Source organism: Chrysochloris asiatica, unplaced genomic scaffold (assembly GCF_000296735.1).
Source record: "Chrysochloris asiatica unplaced genomic scaffold, ChrAsi1.0 scaffold00046, whole genome shotgun sequence".
NCBI lineage: Eukaryota > Metazoa > Chordata > Mammalia > Afrosoricida > Chrysochloridae > Chrysochloris > Chrysochloris asiatica.
In genome coordinates this window covers 17,074,831-17,093,885 of record NW_006408564.1, presented here as the reverse complement: position 1 = coordinate 17,093,885, position 19,055 = coordinate 17,074,831, and the positions used below count along the sequence as shown (strand labels likewise).

At 40.5% G+C, this 19,055-nt stretch overlaps 1 protein-coding gene across 1 annotated transcript in view; it reads right to left on the bottom strand.

Moving 5' to 3' along the window:
- Nucleotides 1-16,651, bottom strand: part of SNTN (sentan, cilia apical structure protein) — a 24,692-nt gene extending 8,041 nt beyond the window's left edge. The window contains exons 1-2 of the mRNA XM_006862102.1: nucleotides 16,542-16,651; nucleotides 13,580-13,614 (exon numbers count right to left, since the gene is read on the bottom strand). Of these exons, the coding sequence (XP_006862164.1) occupies nucleotides 13,580-13,614; nucleotides 16,542-16,651 (145 nt within the window). The remainder of the gene's footprint in view (nucleotides 1-13,579; nucleotides 13,615-16,541) is intronic.
- Between the last annotated feature and the right edge of the window lie 2,404 nt (nucleotides 16,652-19,055).

Below are 19,055 nucleotides of genomic sequence, written 5' to 3'. Positions count from 1 at the left end.
ATGCAATCCATATCGAAGGCTGTGCTCTTTGATCTTCATAAGTAAATGTTTCAAGTCCTCTTCACTTTCAGCAAGCAAAAAAAGATTACAACTACAGCCTTAGAAATCCTATGAGCAATTCTACTCTGCCCTGTGTGGTCACAAGGAGTCGGAATTGACTTGATGGCAGTTGGGGTTTGGGGTTTTGTTTGTTTGTGTGTTTTGTGAAAGTGAACACAGTAAATTAGGTTCCTGTCTGACAAGTTTTATACAAATTATCCGGTGGCTGTTACGTTTTTTACAATGACTGAACATTCTCTAAAATTAAGTTCTGGTTGTTCTGTTTCCAGTACTCTAGCTTTACTGCCCCCTCATCTTCTTCTCATCTTTGATTTAGAGTAAATGATGGTCTTTTGGTCTCATATAGATGTGGTTTTGTGGTGGTGTTGGTGGTTGTATGCCACTAAATTGGTTCCCACTCATAGCAACCCTATATAGGATTTACTAGCTGTAGATATTTACAGGAGCAGAAAGCCTCATCTTTCTCTCGAGAAGCGACTGGTATCAAATGGTCCTGTTAGTCTGTTTTTTTTCTTAAGAATTTGGATTTTGTTTGGCCTTTATCCTGCACACCCTCCCACCCCCACCCCATTCTTTCTAGAACCATCATCTACTTGGATCCTGGTCAGAATGTTAGGTAGTGGTAGCCAGGGACCTTCTACTTCCAGTCTCAGAACCACAGTGTTTTGATTACTGTAACAATATAGTAAGTCTTAGGGCTAGGGAGAGTTATTTCTGTCACTTATTTAGAAAAAAAAATGGTTTCACCTATTCTAGGGCCTTTTCTTTTGCATACAAAGTTTAGAATAGGCTTGTTTATCTACAAAAAATTGGTGGGACTTTCACTGGAATTGTATTAAACTTATAGATCAATTAGGGAAGAATTGGTGTATATATCATGTTCACTTTTCCCCTTGGTGAGTCTTCTAATCCAAGAACACATTATTATACCATTTTATAAATGAAGAGATGATATGATCTTACTGAAGATACATAATCAGTAAGTGGCACAACTGGATTTTGAATCCATATCAAGAATAAACTTCTTAAAGCCAGAGGTTTTATTTGCCAGTCTAATTTTCTATTATACTCTCAACTCAATACCTGCAACATGGTATCAGCTTAAATAGGTGTTGAATGAATGGCTTCAAATCTGTGTTCTTAACTACTTGCTCCCTGGTTTCCTCTTTAATTTCTGATTTTCAGTTTTACCCTGACCTTTGACATGTCCCTACCATTCCCAGTTTACGTTTGTCCAGTGACTGCTCTACATCCAACCTAGACTTCCAGCTACAGAAAATTCTGTGATTTTGTCCTTGACTTTTTCTCCCCTAGCCTTGTTGTTGTTGTGAGGTGCTGTTGAGTTTGTTCTGACCCATAGCAACCCTGTATAGGATTCCCAGGGAGTGGCTGGTGAGCTTCAACCACTGATCTTGCAGTTCAAATGGCTTTGCAGTGCAGCGCATTAACCCTCAGCACCATACGTCATTTTTCCACCTCTGTCACACCTAGAAAAAAATCTGCTTTTAGGACTGGACCTGTCTACAATTGGGTAACATTTTTCTGTTCTTGGAAACACACAAAGAGATGGGCATATCTCTTTTAGATCATACTGTTAAGTGCCACTGAGTCAGTTCCATGTCATAAGGATTCCAAGGAGGAGTTGCTGGGTTTGAACTGCTGACCTTGCAGCTAGCAGTCTTGTGCTTATCCTGCAGCATTACAACATAGTTGCTCTTTTTTAGAGGGTATTTTTGAAGTAACAGGGTCATTTACCACAGTACGATCCATTTTTAAATGGTGGTAGCCTTGACTTGAAGGACCCCTGGTGGTACAGTGGTAAAGTGCTTAGCTACTAATTGAAAGCTCAGCAGTTTGAACCTACCAGCTGCTCCACGGAAGAACAATGTGGCAGTCTGCTCCTGTGTAGAGCAGGAAGCCTGCAGGACAGATATATTACATCTTGTAGAGTTGCTGCATGTATGTTGGCAGTGACTCAGTGGCAATGGCTTTATTTGGTTAGCCATAGAAAAGGGACTTATTACTTATGTCCCCCTAAAATGTGTATCATACATCCTAACCCCTATAGTAGAGTTAGAATCCCATTTGGGAATGAGTTTTCTTTGTTATGCTAATAAAGTATTATTATCACAGGGTTTTAAGTCAATCTCTTTTGCAAGATAAAAAAGCAAGTTAAGCAAGCAGAGAAGGGAGCAGAGGTAGGGGAGATAGATGTCATGTCATATGGCAATCCCTAAGGGACCCAGGAAGCTGAAAAGACACTCTTCCCTCAGACCATTAGAGAGAGAAAGACTTCCCCTAGATCCAACACTCAGAATTCCAACTTCTAGTCTTCTAAACTCTGAAAGAATGCGGTTCTGGTTCTGTTTGTTAAAGCCACCTACTGTGGTACTTCTATAATAGCAGCAGAGATAACGAATAAGGAGTGTGGTAGCTCTGTAGGATAAAATCATGGACTGTAAATCACAATATCTGCAATTCAAGCCCACCAGCAGCTCCACGAGAGAAACATAAGGCTTTCTGCTCCAGCAAAGATGTACAGCCTCAGAAAACCCAGACAGGGTCATATGAGTCTGAATCGATTTGATGGCTCTTAACAATGACAACAACCACTAATGTTTCCAAGGAGTGACTGATAAGGATAACAGTCCAGCGCTTATCCTACAGTGCCACATCAGGACTCCAAAATGTAGGACTGAAGAATAAATTCTCTTTATAAATAATCTTATTTTTAAGAAGCCAATTGCTTAGAGAAAACAGTATTAATCCTTATTGTGGTTGGTAACTACCATAAAGTTGACTCCCCACTCAACAAAGACATCAGACTTTGTGTTCCATAGTGTTTTCCTCCTTAGAAGCTGATCACTGATCACCAGGCCTTATTTTGTAGTTTGTCTTACTCTGGAAGCTCTGATGAAACCTATTCAACATTATAACAACATGCAAACCTCTAATGACAATTGGGTGGTTTCTATGTTTGAAGTGCATTGACTGGGAATTGAACCAGTATCTCTCAGATCAAAGGATGAGAATTCTACGACTAAACTTCCATTGCCTTATTAATTCCTGAGGAGGTAAATATTTCTTTTATTAATTTTGACCAGCTAATTCGTTTGTTTACTATGTACCAGGTTCCTTTCAATCATAATCTTGAATTTTTAAATAAAATTTAAGGAAGTAGGGACAATGATGCATGAAGCGATTAAGAACTGTAAGATTACCTTGTAGCAAGCGACAGAGGAAGAATTTGAAAGTATACTTGGCTTTAAGGCCTTTTTTTTTTTTTTAAATAATATTTTCTTTATTTACAAGTTAGAATCAACAAACAAGGAAAAAGAGTCCAGGGGACCAAATGGGAAGATGCCTGAAACCTCCAAAGGTCCCAAATACAGAAGATAAGGAAAAAGGGAAAGAAAACAAGTAGGAAAACAAGTCAACGTGAAAAAAAAAAAAAGAGTTCCCCTTCTTCCCTCCCTATGGGGGCTGAGGGGCCCACAAGCCCCACCCCACCACCAGCCTTGTTGCTGTTGTTGTTAAGTGCCGTCGAGTCGGTTCTGACCCATAGTGACCCTGTACAGGGTTTCCAAGGCTGTAAACCTTTACCGGAGCAGAAAGCCTCATCTTTCTCCCGCGGAACCTCTGGTAATTTCGAACTGCTGACCTTATGGTTTGCAGCCTGATTTGTAACCACTACGCTATCAGAGCTCCTTCTAAAATAAACTAGAACCAATCAATCTCAATACAGGGTCCTTGCAAGTGAACAGGGCAGCTATGGCCTCAGACAACCCTGTATCACGCCTTTACCCACTCCTACCCTGAACCCCTACCGTAAGGTCAGCAGTTCGAAACTACCAGCTGTTCCGCGGGAGAAAGATGAGGCGTTCTGCTCCCGTAAAGATTAACAGCCTCGGAAACCCTGTACAGGGTCTCTATGAGTCGGAATCGACTCCACGGCACATAACAACAACAACAACAACAACCCTGAACCCCTGGCCCCATCCATTTCAAACGGGGGGGGGTGTCTATGCCCAAGAGGTCATGCCCACTGGGGCTGGGAACTTATACTCTTGTCCACATGTCCCTCCTTCAGTAAATGTCCCTACATCCCTCCCCACTGCAGAGCCAGCTCTCCTACAGTGGGAGGCGAGATGAGGAAGTATCACAGTAAGGGGGAAGGGGGCGAGGTAGGGTGGTTTAGGGGTCGGGTCCTGCGGAACCTCCTGTCCCGTCTAGCCTGACCCCTTAGCCTGAGCCTGAATCACTGGTGTCTGAAGAAGACGACGAAGATGAAGAGCTGGAATCTGAGCTGGAGCTGGAAGCACTGAGACGTGACACCGCCACTTGCTGTGCTGCGGAAGAGTCTGTTTTTTCACTTGTTTTCTTAAGGGGCTTTTTGGTGGAATTGAGCTGCCCACTAACATCTTGTAACCGCTTTTCTAGCTCTGGCTTCTTCTCCAAAGCCAGTTCTTCCTTCGTCTTCCCCACAGGTTTCTTAATGGTGTTGGGTTTCCAGGGTTTCTTTCTTATGCAGGAAAGAATTTAGCGCTCAAGTTCTCTGAGAGTGGATGGCTTGAGCGTTTCAAAGTCAATTTCAATTTCTTCCGGTTTGAGTCATGTAAAGATAGTTCTCTAGCTTGGATTATGTGCACTACTCGGCCAAGCTTTTCTCCTGATAGTTTGTTGATATCCAAGCTCAGCTGTCGCTTCTCATCATAACTCATGGGCCTGCTTTCTTCCTGCTCCTCTGAATCATAGCTTGCAGGTAAGGCAGGTAGAACTGCCTTTGCAGCCTTTCTGGAAAGTTTTGGTGCTACGTCCACCAGAAGGCCCAAAGCCAGGAGGCTCTGCCATCTTGCAATACCTCCTTGCAAGGGCATCTCATGGAGACTGTGGTATCTAGGCATTTTCCACCCGTTTGAGGAAGTTTTTGGTTTGACTGCTCTTTGGATGTGAACTCCAACTGGACTAGCCACCTTGGACTTCCTTCTCTTTCTCTTATAAAAAACACCATGCACCTTTCCCTCCTGCAGACTATAAAATGGCATACACTCAGGTTAAAACAGAAATAGAAAATACTGAAAGATAATACCAAGGAACTGTGTTATCTTACCAACACTGATGCTGCTATGTTTTGTTAGAAGTTTGGTTTCCGTTTTATTATGGTTGTGTTCTTTCCTTAACACCTGCCCTGTCTTCTTGCAGAGTGGTGAGCAACTATGTGAAAGCATATTATAAAGGACTGAAATCACTGGAAATTAAAGTGACTGATGTTTCTGTTTTGTCATCTTTTAGCAACTCCTTTGCCTCTGGTGTCGGGGTGGAGGAGAGAGTGGTAAACCAGGTCATTCCTGTTTCCCTATCTTACTCTTTTCTAGTTTACTTTTTATGTTATAATTATGCTGAACTGTGTGGAGTTCATAGAACATTCTATTGATTCAACACGTATTTATTGGCAAGTACATGAGGATGTAAAAAATTTTTGCTACAACACCATTGCTGTTGTTGTTGTTATGTGCCGTGGAGTTGGTTCTGACTCATAGCGACCCTGAGTAGGGTTTCCGAGGCTGTAAATTTTTACAGGAGCAGAAGGCCTCCTATTTCTCCCGTGGAACAGCTGGTAGTTTCAAACTGCTGACCTTGTGGCTTGCAGCCCGATTCGTAACCACTACACTACCAGAGCTCCTTAGAAACCTTTATAAATGATATATCAAAATGTGAAGCTATTGTTCTTAGACATATCATCCATCTAGGTCTCTACACTTCTGAAGGTAGTGTTTCCATACCTCTAACCCTTCCCTGAGTCACTGTGGGTTAATGCTGGATTGTATAGTTGGTTTGAATCTCAGCCTGTAGTTCAAGCTCACCAGCTGCTTCTCGGAAACCCTATGCAGGGTTGCTATGGGTCAGCATTGACTCGATGGCACTTAACAACAACATCAACCCTTCCCTGAAGGATTCTGCACTCTTTAATTTACATCACTCCAAAACTGTAGTTTTGGCATCCTTGCAAAAGTCAAGTTGTGTTCCTTTTAAATGTTCTTTGAGTTTGGGGAATAAAAAGAAATCTGAAGGAGCAAGATCTAGGCTTTAGAATGGAAGGGGAAAGTTCTCATAGGAAAGCCTTGATACCCTTAATGAGTGTGCAGGTGTTTGTCATGATGAAAATAATCACTGGTGCATATTTCCTGGGTGGTTTTTCTCACCTATGCAGTCTTAATTTCCTTAAAACTTCTTCATGATCAGTTCCTGTGGTGGTGTAAATTATTGAATATGTTTCTTCTAGCCTTAGTCTTTGTAACTCCCACCAAATGTCTCCTTTCCTAATGGGTCTGAGTAAGAGAAGGTGGGGAAAGTTGCTGATAGGATGATATGATCCATGTGACTGTTAACAGAGTTAAGTGTGAGAGTATAAATTAAGAACTCTAGCTTGAGTTTTAAATGAGTCATCTCAGAAGGAGGAGGCGGATTCCATTACCATTAAGGAAGTAAAGGTAGGAGTAGAGCCCATCTTTGGACTCTAAGATCCCTGCGCATTGCATTTCCTTGGGTCAGAGATATTGGATAAGTAGCAGAGGAGTGGCGGAGGAGGAGCAGCATCAGAATAAAGAGCCAGGACTTAAGATAGATTGGCAGACTCCTGGCCCATGGTATATTGGTAAAGCAGGTAAAGCCCAATGTCATGGGTCCAGAGGCTCACTTGTAGAATGGGTTGCCTCTAGGCACTTAATTGGGGAGCTCAGCTTGCTGACCTTGGAAGCTAGAACTTAGTGCCTTTGGGTTGCGGTTTATGGTAGACTGGTATACTCTGCTTTGGACATTTAGCAGCAGCCCGAGAAGAGCTTTGTAATGGCAGAGGCCAGGCCAAGAGACCAAGGCCAGAGAGAGGCCTACCTGTGGTCACGGCAAAGGAGAGCCTATCCTGACTGGAAAAACTGTGCTCTGAATATTTCTGACCCTGTATTGTTGTCTGTTACCCTAATAAGCCCAATAGTATCTGAGTTTGGTGTCCCCATGACAATGAATTATCAAACCCACCTGAGTAGAGAAGGCTGTGGGATGAAACGTTTGTGCCGTTTTTTTGAGTTTGGTGTTATGAGTGGAATTCATTGCAATGGCTCCAGACTCATGGAAACTTGAAGCAGTGGAAAATGGGAAATAAAATTTTTGATTCTTAGATTACTTTGGTGGTTGTTAACTATAATGGTTGAAAGGAATGCGTGAGATGTTGTGTTGCAGCTGAAGCGGGGAGGAGCTGCTTCTGACCTCGCCTGCAGCAACAATATGGCTGGTTAAACAAGCTGACTAATAGGGGCCAGGGCCTATTTGATCCACCCTGCCAGCCAGAACCCATAGGCCATAGGTGTGTGTTTGATGGAAATGGTTATTGGGTATTGTTGGGACCAGCTGAACTGAAGGTCTCAGACTTGGGGGCAGTTTAACTGAAAGATTGCAACTAAACAGTTGTGGTCCAGGAAATGGGGCTGCTCCCACATCAGGCTGCCCTCTGAGAAACTTAACTTGCAAAGCCTGCCTCAGGGAACAAGGAATTTGCAGTCTTTCCTTTTAGGCAGCCATGGCCTTCAGTCAAGCCTGCAAAAACAACTTTCAACCCTATCTCTGTTTCCCTAGCAACCACATTCTTCTGATAAAAGTCCCGCTTATTGCTTGCATCTCTAAAAGGAGCTCTGGTAGCGTAGTGGTTACAAATCGGGCTACAAACCTTAAGGTCTGCAGTTCGAAACTACCAGCTGCTCTGTGGAAGAAAGATGAGGCTTTCTGCTCCCGTAAAGATTTACAGCCTCGGAAACCCTGTACAGGGTCACTATGAGTCAGAATCGACTCGACGGCACTTAACAACAACAACTGCTTGCATCTATACACAAAAGTTTTTTCTCAATCTTTTCCCTGGTCCTCTCTTTGATTTGTGTTTTTGATTTGGGTATATAATAAACGAGCGGAACATAGGACGGTGTCACAGTATCTCTATCAGAGTGCTGTGCCCACCTGGTCCCAACTTTCAGTATCTCATTTTGTGTCTTTTTTTCTAATCTCCCGTCGCCCCTTCTCGGGTTTAATTCCTCTTACTCGGGTTTAATCCCTGTGTTTGGGTTGCGGAACATAGCCACTTGTTGGATGCGGCAGGGTGTCTTGATGAGAGTGTTTGTAAGTCCATCTTCAGCCTATTATTTGATTGGATGTGCTAAAAGGGGAGTCAGAAATTGCTCAGAAGAAACACGCTTTTTGTTCTACTTTTGTCGAGTATTAGTTTTCACCTAAACCTGACTCAGAACTGCTGGAAAACAGATTTACATTTTAAAGAAAGACCCGCATTAAAAAAAAAAAAGGGCTGTTTGACTTTTTAATTTTTTTAGTAAGCAGGAGGTATCCAGGCAGGAAAAGTAAGTGCCCATCAGAATTATCTTCACAAAATTTTACATGCGTGTGATATTAATGTTATTTTAAAGATAATTTCTGCATTATGGTGATAGGGATAAGCAATTTGAAAATTGGCTATCTGAAATAGCAGGAGCTAAAGACATGAAGTAACTGACTTACATACTTTCATGGGTATTCTTACAGTTAAAATGATTGTTAATAGGGAAATTAATCTTGCATGTATGAAAGGGGCAATGGCTAGAAGAGCCAAGGGGTGGCATGTGATGTGGTGAATTATTTACTATGTCTCTGCTAGTCTTTGTGTTGTTGTTGTTGTTAGGTGCCATTGAGTCAAAACCGATTCACAGTGACCCTATGCAAAACAGAATGAAATATTGCCTGTCCTAGCCAAGCTCAGAATCTTTGGTATGTCTGAGCCCACCACTCCCGTCACTTGGCCAGTCCATCTTCCTCTTTTACTCCAACCGTCCACTTCACCAAACATGATCTCCTTCTTCAGTGAGTGGTCCTTCCTGATTGTATGTCTGAAGTACGGGAGACCAAGTTAGGCCATCCTGGCTTCTAAAGAACACTCTGGCTGTACTTCTTACAACACATATCTGTTGTTCTTTCGACAGTCCATGGTACTTTAAATTTTCTCCTCCAACACCATAACTCAAATGCATCAATTCTTCTACAGTCTTCTTTATTCACTGTCCAACTTTTGCATGCATATAAGGTTATTGAAAATACCATGGTTTGCGTCAGGTGCACTTTAGTTCTTAAACTGACGTCTGTGCTCTTGAACACTTTAAAGAGGTTTTGTGCAGCAGCTTTGCTAATGCAATGCATGGTTTGGTTTCTTGACTGCTGCTTCCATGATTGTTGATAGTTGATCTGAGCAAAATGAAGTCTGTGCCAACTTCAGTCTTTTCTCCATTGAGATGGATGTTGTTTATTGGTCCAGTGGTGAGGATTTTTGTTTTCTTCACATTGAGATGCAACCCATACCAAAGGCTGTGGTCTTTGATTTTCATCAGTAAGTATTTTAAATCCTCTTCACTTTCAGCAAGCAAGGTTATATCATCTGCGTATTGCAGGTTGTTAATGAGTCTTCCTCCAATCCTGATGCCACGTTTGTCTTCATATAGTCTAGCTTCTTGGATTGTTTGATCAGCATACAGACTGAATAAGTATGATGAAAGAATACAACCCTGTTGCACATCTTTCCTAATTTTAAACCGTTCGGTATTACCTTGTTCTAGTCTAACAAGTGCCTCTTAGTCTATGTATAGGTTCCTCATAAGAACAATTAAGTGTTCTGGAATACTCATACTTCACAATGTTGTCCATAGCTTGTCATCATTCACACAATCGAAAGCCTTTGCATAGTCAATAAAGCACAGATAAACATCTTTCTGGTATTGTCTGCTTAAAGCCAAGATCCATCTGATGTCACCCATGATATCTTTGTTAAATGTCCTCTTCTGAATCTGGCTTGGACCTCTGGAAATTCTCTATCAACGTATGGTTACAGTTGTTTTTGTATTACCTTTCATAAAACTTAACTTACCATAGAATATCAGTGATACTGTCTGCTGATTTCGGCATTCTTTGGGTCACCTCTCTTTGGAGTGGGCAAAAATACGGATCTCTTTGCAGTCAGTTAGCCAGATTTCTTGGCATGGAGGAGTGAGTGCCTCCTGTGCCCCATCAGTTTGTTGAAAGATCTTAATTAGTATTCCATCAATTCCCAATGCCTAGTTCTTTGCCAATACCTTTAATGCACCTTGAATTCTTCCTTCAGGATCATTGGCTCTTGATCACATGCTACCTCTTGAAATGGTTTTTGGTACAGTGTGTCTGTGTATATTCCTTTCCTTCTTTTTTATTTCTGATGCTTTCTGCATCTCAGTAATTTGCCCATAGAATCCTTTAATACTCCAAGTCGAAGTTTGAATTTTTTCTTCAGTTCCCTCAGCTTGAGAAATGCCGAGTGTGTTCTTCCTTTTGGTTTTCTAACTCCAGATCTTTGTACATTGTGTTAAAATATTTAACTTTGTCTTCTTCAGCTGATCTTTGAAATTTTTTTGTTCAGCTCTTGTACTCTACTCGGCATCTCTACTCTGGAGAGCAAGTTTCAGAGTCTCTTCTGACCTCCATTTTGGCCTTTTTGTTCTTTCTTGTCTCTTAATGACCTTTTGCTTTCTTTCTGTATGATGTTTTTGATGTCATCTAACAACTCTCTGGTCTTCAGTGTTTAATGCATCAAATCTGTTCTTAAGATGACCTCTAAATTCAGGTGGGATATAGTCAAGGTCATATTTGGGCTCTTATGAACTTGTTGTCTTTCCTTCAGCTTCAGCCTGAATGTGTATATGAGCAATTGATGATCTGTTCCACAGTTTGCCCATGGCCCTATTTTGGCTGAGGATATGGATCTTTTCCATCGTCTCTTTCCACAGATGTAGTCAATTTGATTTCTGTATATTCCATCTGGTGAGGTCCATTTGTATAGTTGTCTTTTGTGCTGTTAAAAAAAGGTATTTGTAATGAAGAATTTATTGGTCTTGCAACATTATATCATGCGATCTTCTGCATCATTTCTAACAACAAGGCAATATTTTCCAACCACGGAGTGTTTCTCTTTGTTTTCAACCTTTCCATGTTTGATCAATTTCAGACTCAAGAATTTGGTAGAATTCTTCAATTCTATCATCACGGGCTTTAGAGGTTGAAGTGTAAATTTGAATAATAGTGATATTAACTGGTCTTCCTTGTAGGCATATGGATATTATCCTATCACAGACAGCATTGTACTTCATGACAGATCTCGATATGTTCTTTTTCATGAATGTGGTGCCATGCCTTTTCAATTTGTCATTCCTGGCATAGGAAGCCATGTGATTGTCAGATTCAAAATGGCCAACACCAGTCCATTTCAGCTCGCTAATGCCTAGGGTATCTATGTTTATGCATTCCATTTCATTTTTGACAGTTTCCAATTTTCTTAGCTTCATATGTCGTACATTCCATGTTTTGATTTTTAATGGATTTTTACATCTGTTTTTCTGCATTTTGAGTTGTGCCACATCAGCATATGAAGGTCCCAACGGTTTTACTCCATCCATGTCAATCATGGTCAACTCTACTATGAGGAGGCAGCTTTTCCCCAGTTGCATTTTGAGTGTCTTCCAACTTGAAAGGCTCATGTTGTGGCACTATATCTGACAGTATTCTGTGTGCTTCATGTTTCAATGTTCAATATTCTGGTGCTATCTGACAGTGTTCCACTGCTATTCATAAGGTTTTCAATGACTAAATATTCAGAAGTAGTCTGTCTCTCCTCCTCCTTGTCTATCTTCTTCTGGAAGCTCAGCTGAAACCTGTCCACTGTGGGTGACCCTGCTGGTATTTAAAATACCATTGGCATATCTTCCAGAATCACAGCAACACACAAGCCACCACAATACGAGAAACTGATAGAGGAGTGTTAGCTTGTCTTTGTAACTGCTATCAACTGACTCTTTTCCTGAGGTGTATTTCTGAGCGAGAGAAGATGGGGAAAAGATATTGGTAGGGTAATGAGATTCAGTTGTGTTTATTATCAAAGTTAATTTTTATTGTAAAAACTTGGAACTCAATCTTGGGTTAAAAATGAACCATCTCCAAAGCAAGAAAGGAAATTTTGCTACCATCAAGGGTGAAGAAATTCTAGAATTGCTGTGTGTCCTTCAAGAAAATATATCAAGATTACCTCTTTGGAATTGCAAAAATGATTACTTTAACCCTATGAGTTGATCTTTCTGCTTTGAAGTGCACTGGCCCCTCAGATCCCCTTAGAAGCCACACTGTTCTGCTTGTATCTTTTTGACGGCATCCTAACAAGACTAAGATAAATATATGACTGTGAGAACTTGTTTGTAGTCATCCACTGGTCACAGAGACTTGTTGAGGTATGTTTTGTTTGGAGTAAGTCATGCATGTAAGAATTGGAATCCTAGTAGCAATACTTTTGGACTAACCTTTGTATTTGTTCACTAGCCTTGCTGTAGTTTAAGGTGTCTCTAAGTGATGTGATAAGTTAATGCTGAAAGTTTGGTGGTTGAAATCCAAACAAATGCTTCTGATAAGAAAGACCTGGCCATGTAATTCTGAAACCCAGCCTTTGAAAACCCAGTGAAGCAGTTTTTCCTATGACACACAAGGGATCATCACGAGTCAGACTCAACACAACACCAACTGGCTCTTACTGTTTTTTGTTCTATTCTAGTTCTGGGATTGGAGTCGTGAACAGGGTCAAAAGAACAACCCAATACTCCAGTGTGTTTCAAAGCTTTACACTTCAAAACTGTTCTGAATGGGAAAAAAAATTATTAGAAACATCATGGAACAGTTGTCAGAAGTTCCAGATACTGCATAAAATGTGAAAAAGAAATGATTAGTGTGTGGGTATTGTGTAAAAATAGTATTGTCATTAAGATGGAGGTTTACTTAAGTAAAAATATAATGTCTATTCTGGAGAGTTGGTCAGCTGTCCAGGTAGAACAAACTACTGCAAAATAGTAATGCCATGCTCAATGTTTCCAGAAAATGGAAGGCTTCGTGTACTTGATACCATGTAAACATTCTAAACCATACATTTTGGAATAAGATAATGATGCAAGCAATATAATTTCTTATATTGCTCTGTCCATGGCAATGTTATTATCTTACTGCCTTTAAAATTGAATTCCAAGAGCAAATATTCCTACTTTGGGAATTGGACATACTGTGTTTTTACTTACTCAACAAGATCAGTCAGGCGTTACTGTGCCTTGAGTTCCACAGAGCATTCAAGAGTCAGATACTCATGGCTCTGCTTTGAACGTACTGAGGATGCTCCCTGGGAAGACCACTGAATTAGGAGTCAGGAATCCATGCTCTCATCTGAGCTCTGCCTTTTATAACTGGCTAAGCTCATTCCTATCACTAGGCCTCAGTTCTCAAATCTTTAAAAATAACAAAATAAATGTTTTCATGCTGTTTCTACAAGTTCCCTTATATCTCAGACATTCTCTGATGGCCCATTATTTTAACCCTTGACATGCTCTTGTCTTACTTAAGAAGCACATATGCCCCAGTCATACCATGCCTTCCTTACCTTTAATAGAAGCCAGTTGTTTGGATATTGAAATGCTGCCAATAAAATTAACAAAACATGAGTTTGAGTATTTGTAGCATGATCCACAATAAAGAAATACCATGATTTTAAAATTCACTTATATATTTTAATTTTTAATTTTAAAGAATGTTATTGCATTGAAGGTGAAAGTTTCCACAGCAAATTACACTACCATTTAATAATTTCTTCACAAATTATCCAGTGATACTAGTTACATTTTCCACAGTGTTCCATATTTCTCATTCATTCCATTCTGGAAATTTTATTAGTTCCATTACTCTACTTTTCCTATTCCTACTTCAGCTTCACTGGGCCAGGATTCTCCGTGCTTTAGTTGATGCAATGTAGTTATCATTTCTACGATGAGATTTAATATGATGTAATTAACCCCATGATATGATATGATGTAATTATCCTATGTAGTCTAAGTCTTCACTTCTATGATGTTAATGAAGTCAGTTGTAATTAATCTACAGGATTAAGTTATATAGGGAGTCAATCTCTTTTGAGATATAGAAGGAGAGAGAAGTGAACACAGAGAGAGGGACCTATTATCACTAAGAAAGAAGAGCCAGGACAAGAGTGATTGATGCCAACACACAGGGAGATCTCCAAGGAACACTGGGTCTACAGATGCTAAAAAGAGACAAGGTCCTTTCACCACGGCTGTGAGTTTGGGCTTCTAGCCTCCAAAACGGTGAGGGAATAAATACTTGTGCTGTGTCTGCAAGAATATCACTAGATAATTAAAACATTTACTCTTATCTTTTTTTAGGGTCACTTCTGATTGTTTGACCTCACGTAGATGATTTTTCTAAAAAGACTTCATTATTATAGGTGATATGCTTTATTTTATGTAACAATCTATTATAGAATTAACTTATTTTATATTAAGTATATCGTCATTAAGTACTGTAATAGAGCAACCAGCTGTGTGTCCAATTCCTTTCTCCTCTTGTCACATGATAAAGATATGTTTGGCCAAAGGCTGTCCTGCTAATCCACATATCACAGTCTTCTTTGAAGTTATGTGGCCATGTGACTAAAATCCCTCCAATGGAATGGGAATAGACAGGAAGTGAATATCTTCCATGTAAGCACCTCCATGTTCCTTCTCATTTTCAGTTAGAAAATACCACAAATATTTTGAAAAGCACATATTGAAGAGGACATGGCCTCCCTCAGGCTGGTCCCTACCTGGCTGCCTGGAACAGAGTTGCCACAGACCTGGAACCCTCAGTCTTGGCTGTCACATGGGAAATTAAAATCTAACCTCTTGTTCAATAGCACACTGAGATTTTGAAAGCTATTTGTTCCAGCACCTTAGTCTAGTTGACTGAAAGTGTAGGTACCATGCTGGTAGGTGAGGATGCATTCATGAATGATCTTTGTCCTCGAAGGGCCTAGAGCATGGGGCATAGAATACATATGAAACAAATATGGAGAACAGAAACGGATAAACCCAATCTTCGAACCATGGTAATGACAGCTTACTTGAGTATAATGAATCAGTAGGTATTAGGCAGGTAAAGAAAGGAAGAGTATTCCTAGCAGAAGAAAGTGTGTGCTGAGGCACTGAGGTGGGAGGAAAGCAAGATAGGACTGAAGAACCAAAGGAAGCACAGTGTGGCTGGAATCTGACGAATGTAGAAAGAGTACTGGCATGAGGTGTAAGTTAAAGGCCAGGGCCAAGCAAGCTGAGCCTCTGAGACCTTAAGAAAAACTCAGTTTGCTATTTGAAAGGCATTTGGGAAGTAAATGAATGACAAAATCAAATGTGGAATTTGAAAAATCATTTCACCTTTGTAAGAAGTCTATTGGAAAGGGGCCAAATTTGATAGAGGCAGGGTGGTTTTGTGAAAGTCAATAAAAGTAAGAACTTGATCACACAGTGGTCAATTCCTTAAAAATAACTTTTAATTTCAAGAACTAAACAGTCTGAGAGATCAACTCCCTTAAAGGGCCTCTTTTTTTTTTTTTTTTTAATCTGTAAAATTAGGAAGTTGGACTATGGTCTCATGGACACCTTATTGTCTTCCTGGTGAACTCATCTTTATCTGCTAAAATTCTACACTATTTTCATTTCCTTCGCAGAGTGAGTTGCTCTGCCACTGTGCCCCATTTTCGTTGTACACAATGTGCACTTGGAACTTGGCACGTGGGATTCTACATTTCCATGGTCTCTTTCACTAGTCCGGGAGGCCCTGAAAAGCAAAGGCTATGGTATCTGTTGAGTCAGTCCTGACTCAGCGATCATGTAGAGGGTTTCTGAAGAGAAACTGGTGGATTTGAACTGCTGACCTTGCATTTCAAACTGACCTTTTGGTCCAGTGCTTACCCTACAGTGTCACACCAGGACTCTTTAATCTTGTTAGTTGTGCAAAACAGTGTTTTCTGAACTAACATTGTTAAGTGCCATTGAGTCTGTTCCCATTCTGTATAGGGCCTCTGAGGAGTGGTTGGTGGGTTTGAACTGACAATACTATGGTTGGCAGTCCAGTACTCATACTCTAGTATCATACTAGGACTCCCCAAACTAAAGTAAGTCCCCTAAATAGAATTATATGAGAAAGAAAAATTTTCATTTACTAGATCTAATTTTATACATTTTAATGATAGAAAGTAATTTCTTTCTGTTGTAGATAATTTGAGAAAATATTTATACAGTTAAAATCACTATCAATTTTCACTAATAAATATTTCTTAAGAGCCAAACAAAGATATTTGAGCTAAGCACATCATTCCTTCAGTACACAAAGTCAAGCAAGGTATTTCTTTTTTTCTTTTAAAGGGAACTTTAATTCAATTTAAAGCTGGATTAGGGTAGGTAATAGGCACCGCACTTGTAATATCTTGGCACTCTAGCTGTTGACACAAACTCTTTGGAAATATAATTGCAAGTTAAGTGAAATTCAGCAAAGGAGAGTCAAGTGTCACTGACCTTTTGGGCATTTTCCTAGGTGCTATCGTGGATGTTGGGGCTGCAGAAGGACTGGGTTCCCCTTCCAAATGGAGCACTTGGTCTTGGGTGCTTTGTGTGCAGCCACACATCATCCAGTCCCCTGTTGTGTGTTGATGCTTCCTAAGCAACCGTTACTCTTGGCAGTCACTCCATGACAACGATACAATGGCACTTTTAGAAGGACTTTCCCTGTATTGCTGTAGGTAGACATTAAATCATTCATTCATTTAATAAATATTTGAGTGCCTATTGTAGGCTAGGCACCTGGTTTGTCAGGGAGCTTAGTGGGGATGATTGAGATTAGTCAAGTAATCACACAAAGATTTGCACCTGTGAACAGTACTATGAAAGGGGAATTCCTTGAGAATGAAATCAATTAGGAGGTCAGGGCGATATCTCTGGGGAAATGTTGCTTAAAGAGGAGTAGAAAGAAAGGGGAAAGAGAGTGCATTGTTGACAGGCAGAATACTTGTTTAAAAAAACCCCGTTTTCATCTAGTCCATTCTGACTCAGAGCAACCCAACATAGAACAGATAGAACTGCCCCATAGAAATTTCAAGGCTGTAGGAAGAGCCTTTGTCAACCCCCTGAGGATCTCTATTGGCACAATGGTTAACTGCTCAGCTGGTAACTGAAAGGTCAGCAGTGTTTCCAAAAGAGAAAGACCTGGCACTGTGCTCCCCAAAAGACTGTAGTCTAGAAAACCTTATGGGGCCGTTCTACTCTGTCACATGGGATCACTTTGAGTTGGAACCTACTCTGTGGCACTTAACAATCTAACAATCAAGACAAGAGGGAGGATAGTGACCAGGGGAAATGAAGGACTGCCAGTGTAACTGGATCAGAGAGGCTGTGAAACAATGCAGCCCAAACTGAGGTTGGAGAGATAACATGGCAGCTAGATCTCACAGAACTTGTAAACCATGATAGGGATTTTTACTGTATCTCAAAAGAGTGGAATACTCTATCTCAAAAAATGGGAAAACATTTGTGGGTTTTAAGCAAGGTTAATAGAATTCAATTTACATTTTGGAAAGCTAAAACTTCAATGTGGGTATTGTTTTGGAGTGATGATCTAAGTAACTGCATGAAAAGCGATGTTTATTTCACTCGTTAGTATAGAGTTCTTTTTGTAAAACTGGAGGATGTGAGAACCATGGTGCAAATCTCTGCCAACAATAAGACAGAATACCGGATGAAGCAGTTTCAGGGGACGGTCCCAGAACTACATAAAAAGGAATACTTAGAAAATCGAAGGCTTATTGCTAGTGGGATTTGTAGCAGAAGCAAGAAAGGTAGTGGTTTCTGATCTGTGGCTGCTAGCAGCATCTGGGGTGGCCATTTTGGGCATGACAGAACACGTGAAGGATCAGAGGAGCACTTCCACTGCAGAGATCTCACTGATCCTCAGAAATAAAGGTCTAAACATTTTTTTTTCCCTCTGTTCATTGGCCTCTTGCTCTCTGTCACCTCCACTGGGTGGGGTGCCTGAGTGAGGTCACCCCCACCCCCAGAGGCTTTAACTATAAATGTACACAAATTTGCTCAGCAATCTAAGAAGGGGGAGGAGCCAACTGATTTAAATGGTATGGCCTCCCAGAGTGGCTGGAGCTGGTTCCAACCTCTTTCTCACTTGGAGAAACTCATGAACGGGGTTCTGGGGTGGGAAAGAGACAGACTGAAAAAGGAAACAGGCCAAAAATTAAATCCTGAGTTATGTCATAAGAAGCAACAGTAGCATCTTGAAAATTTTCAGGCAGCCTTGAAGGCAAGATTCCAAGAGAAGGGCATTAAAGTCATATTCATATTTTGCTACAGGCTTTTTTTTTTTTTAATGTGTGTGTGACTAAAGAATGTAGTATCCAATCAGTTTTTTTGCTGTTGTTGTTTTGGTTTTTGGTCCCCCTTTTATTTTTGGGGACCTCTTTCTCTCCCAACATTATCTCCCAACAACAATTATGGTTATATAGCCAAGCTATAATCACACCCTATAAAATTCAACCATCCAGGCAGGAGCCAACACCAGCTGATATACACCAGATAGACAGTCAACACCTGCTACAGTTACCCTGAGTTGAATAATAAAAGTGAAAAGGGAAGCCCATCTTCTGATCACATCTATCTGGAGGCAATCAGAAAACTTAATAATACATCACCACGCAGTCATGTGATTATTGAAAACACATCTAATTATTTAAAATGTCCAAGAAACAGAAGTTATTGGCACATGTCCATAAACAAAATAGAGTTACTGAGACAAATGAGCTGGAGGTAGACGTAGACTTCCCACTGGAATGAGGGCAGACTTAGGAACTTCTGGAAAAGGAATGGAGAATAATATTAAGGTGAATCCAAATGCTCCACAGAGGTGTTGGGAAAAATAAGAAGTCAGGAAAGTGCTACAGGAACAAGCAAATAATATAGAGATAGCATTGGAAATAATTCAAAACCTGCAAAAAAGAGGTCCAAATGACAATACAGAAATGGACAATA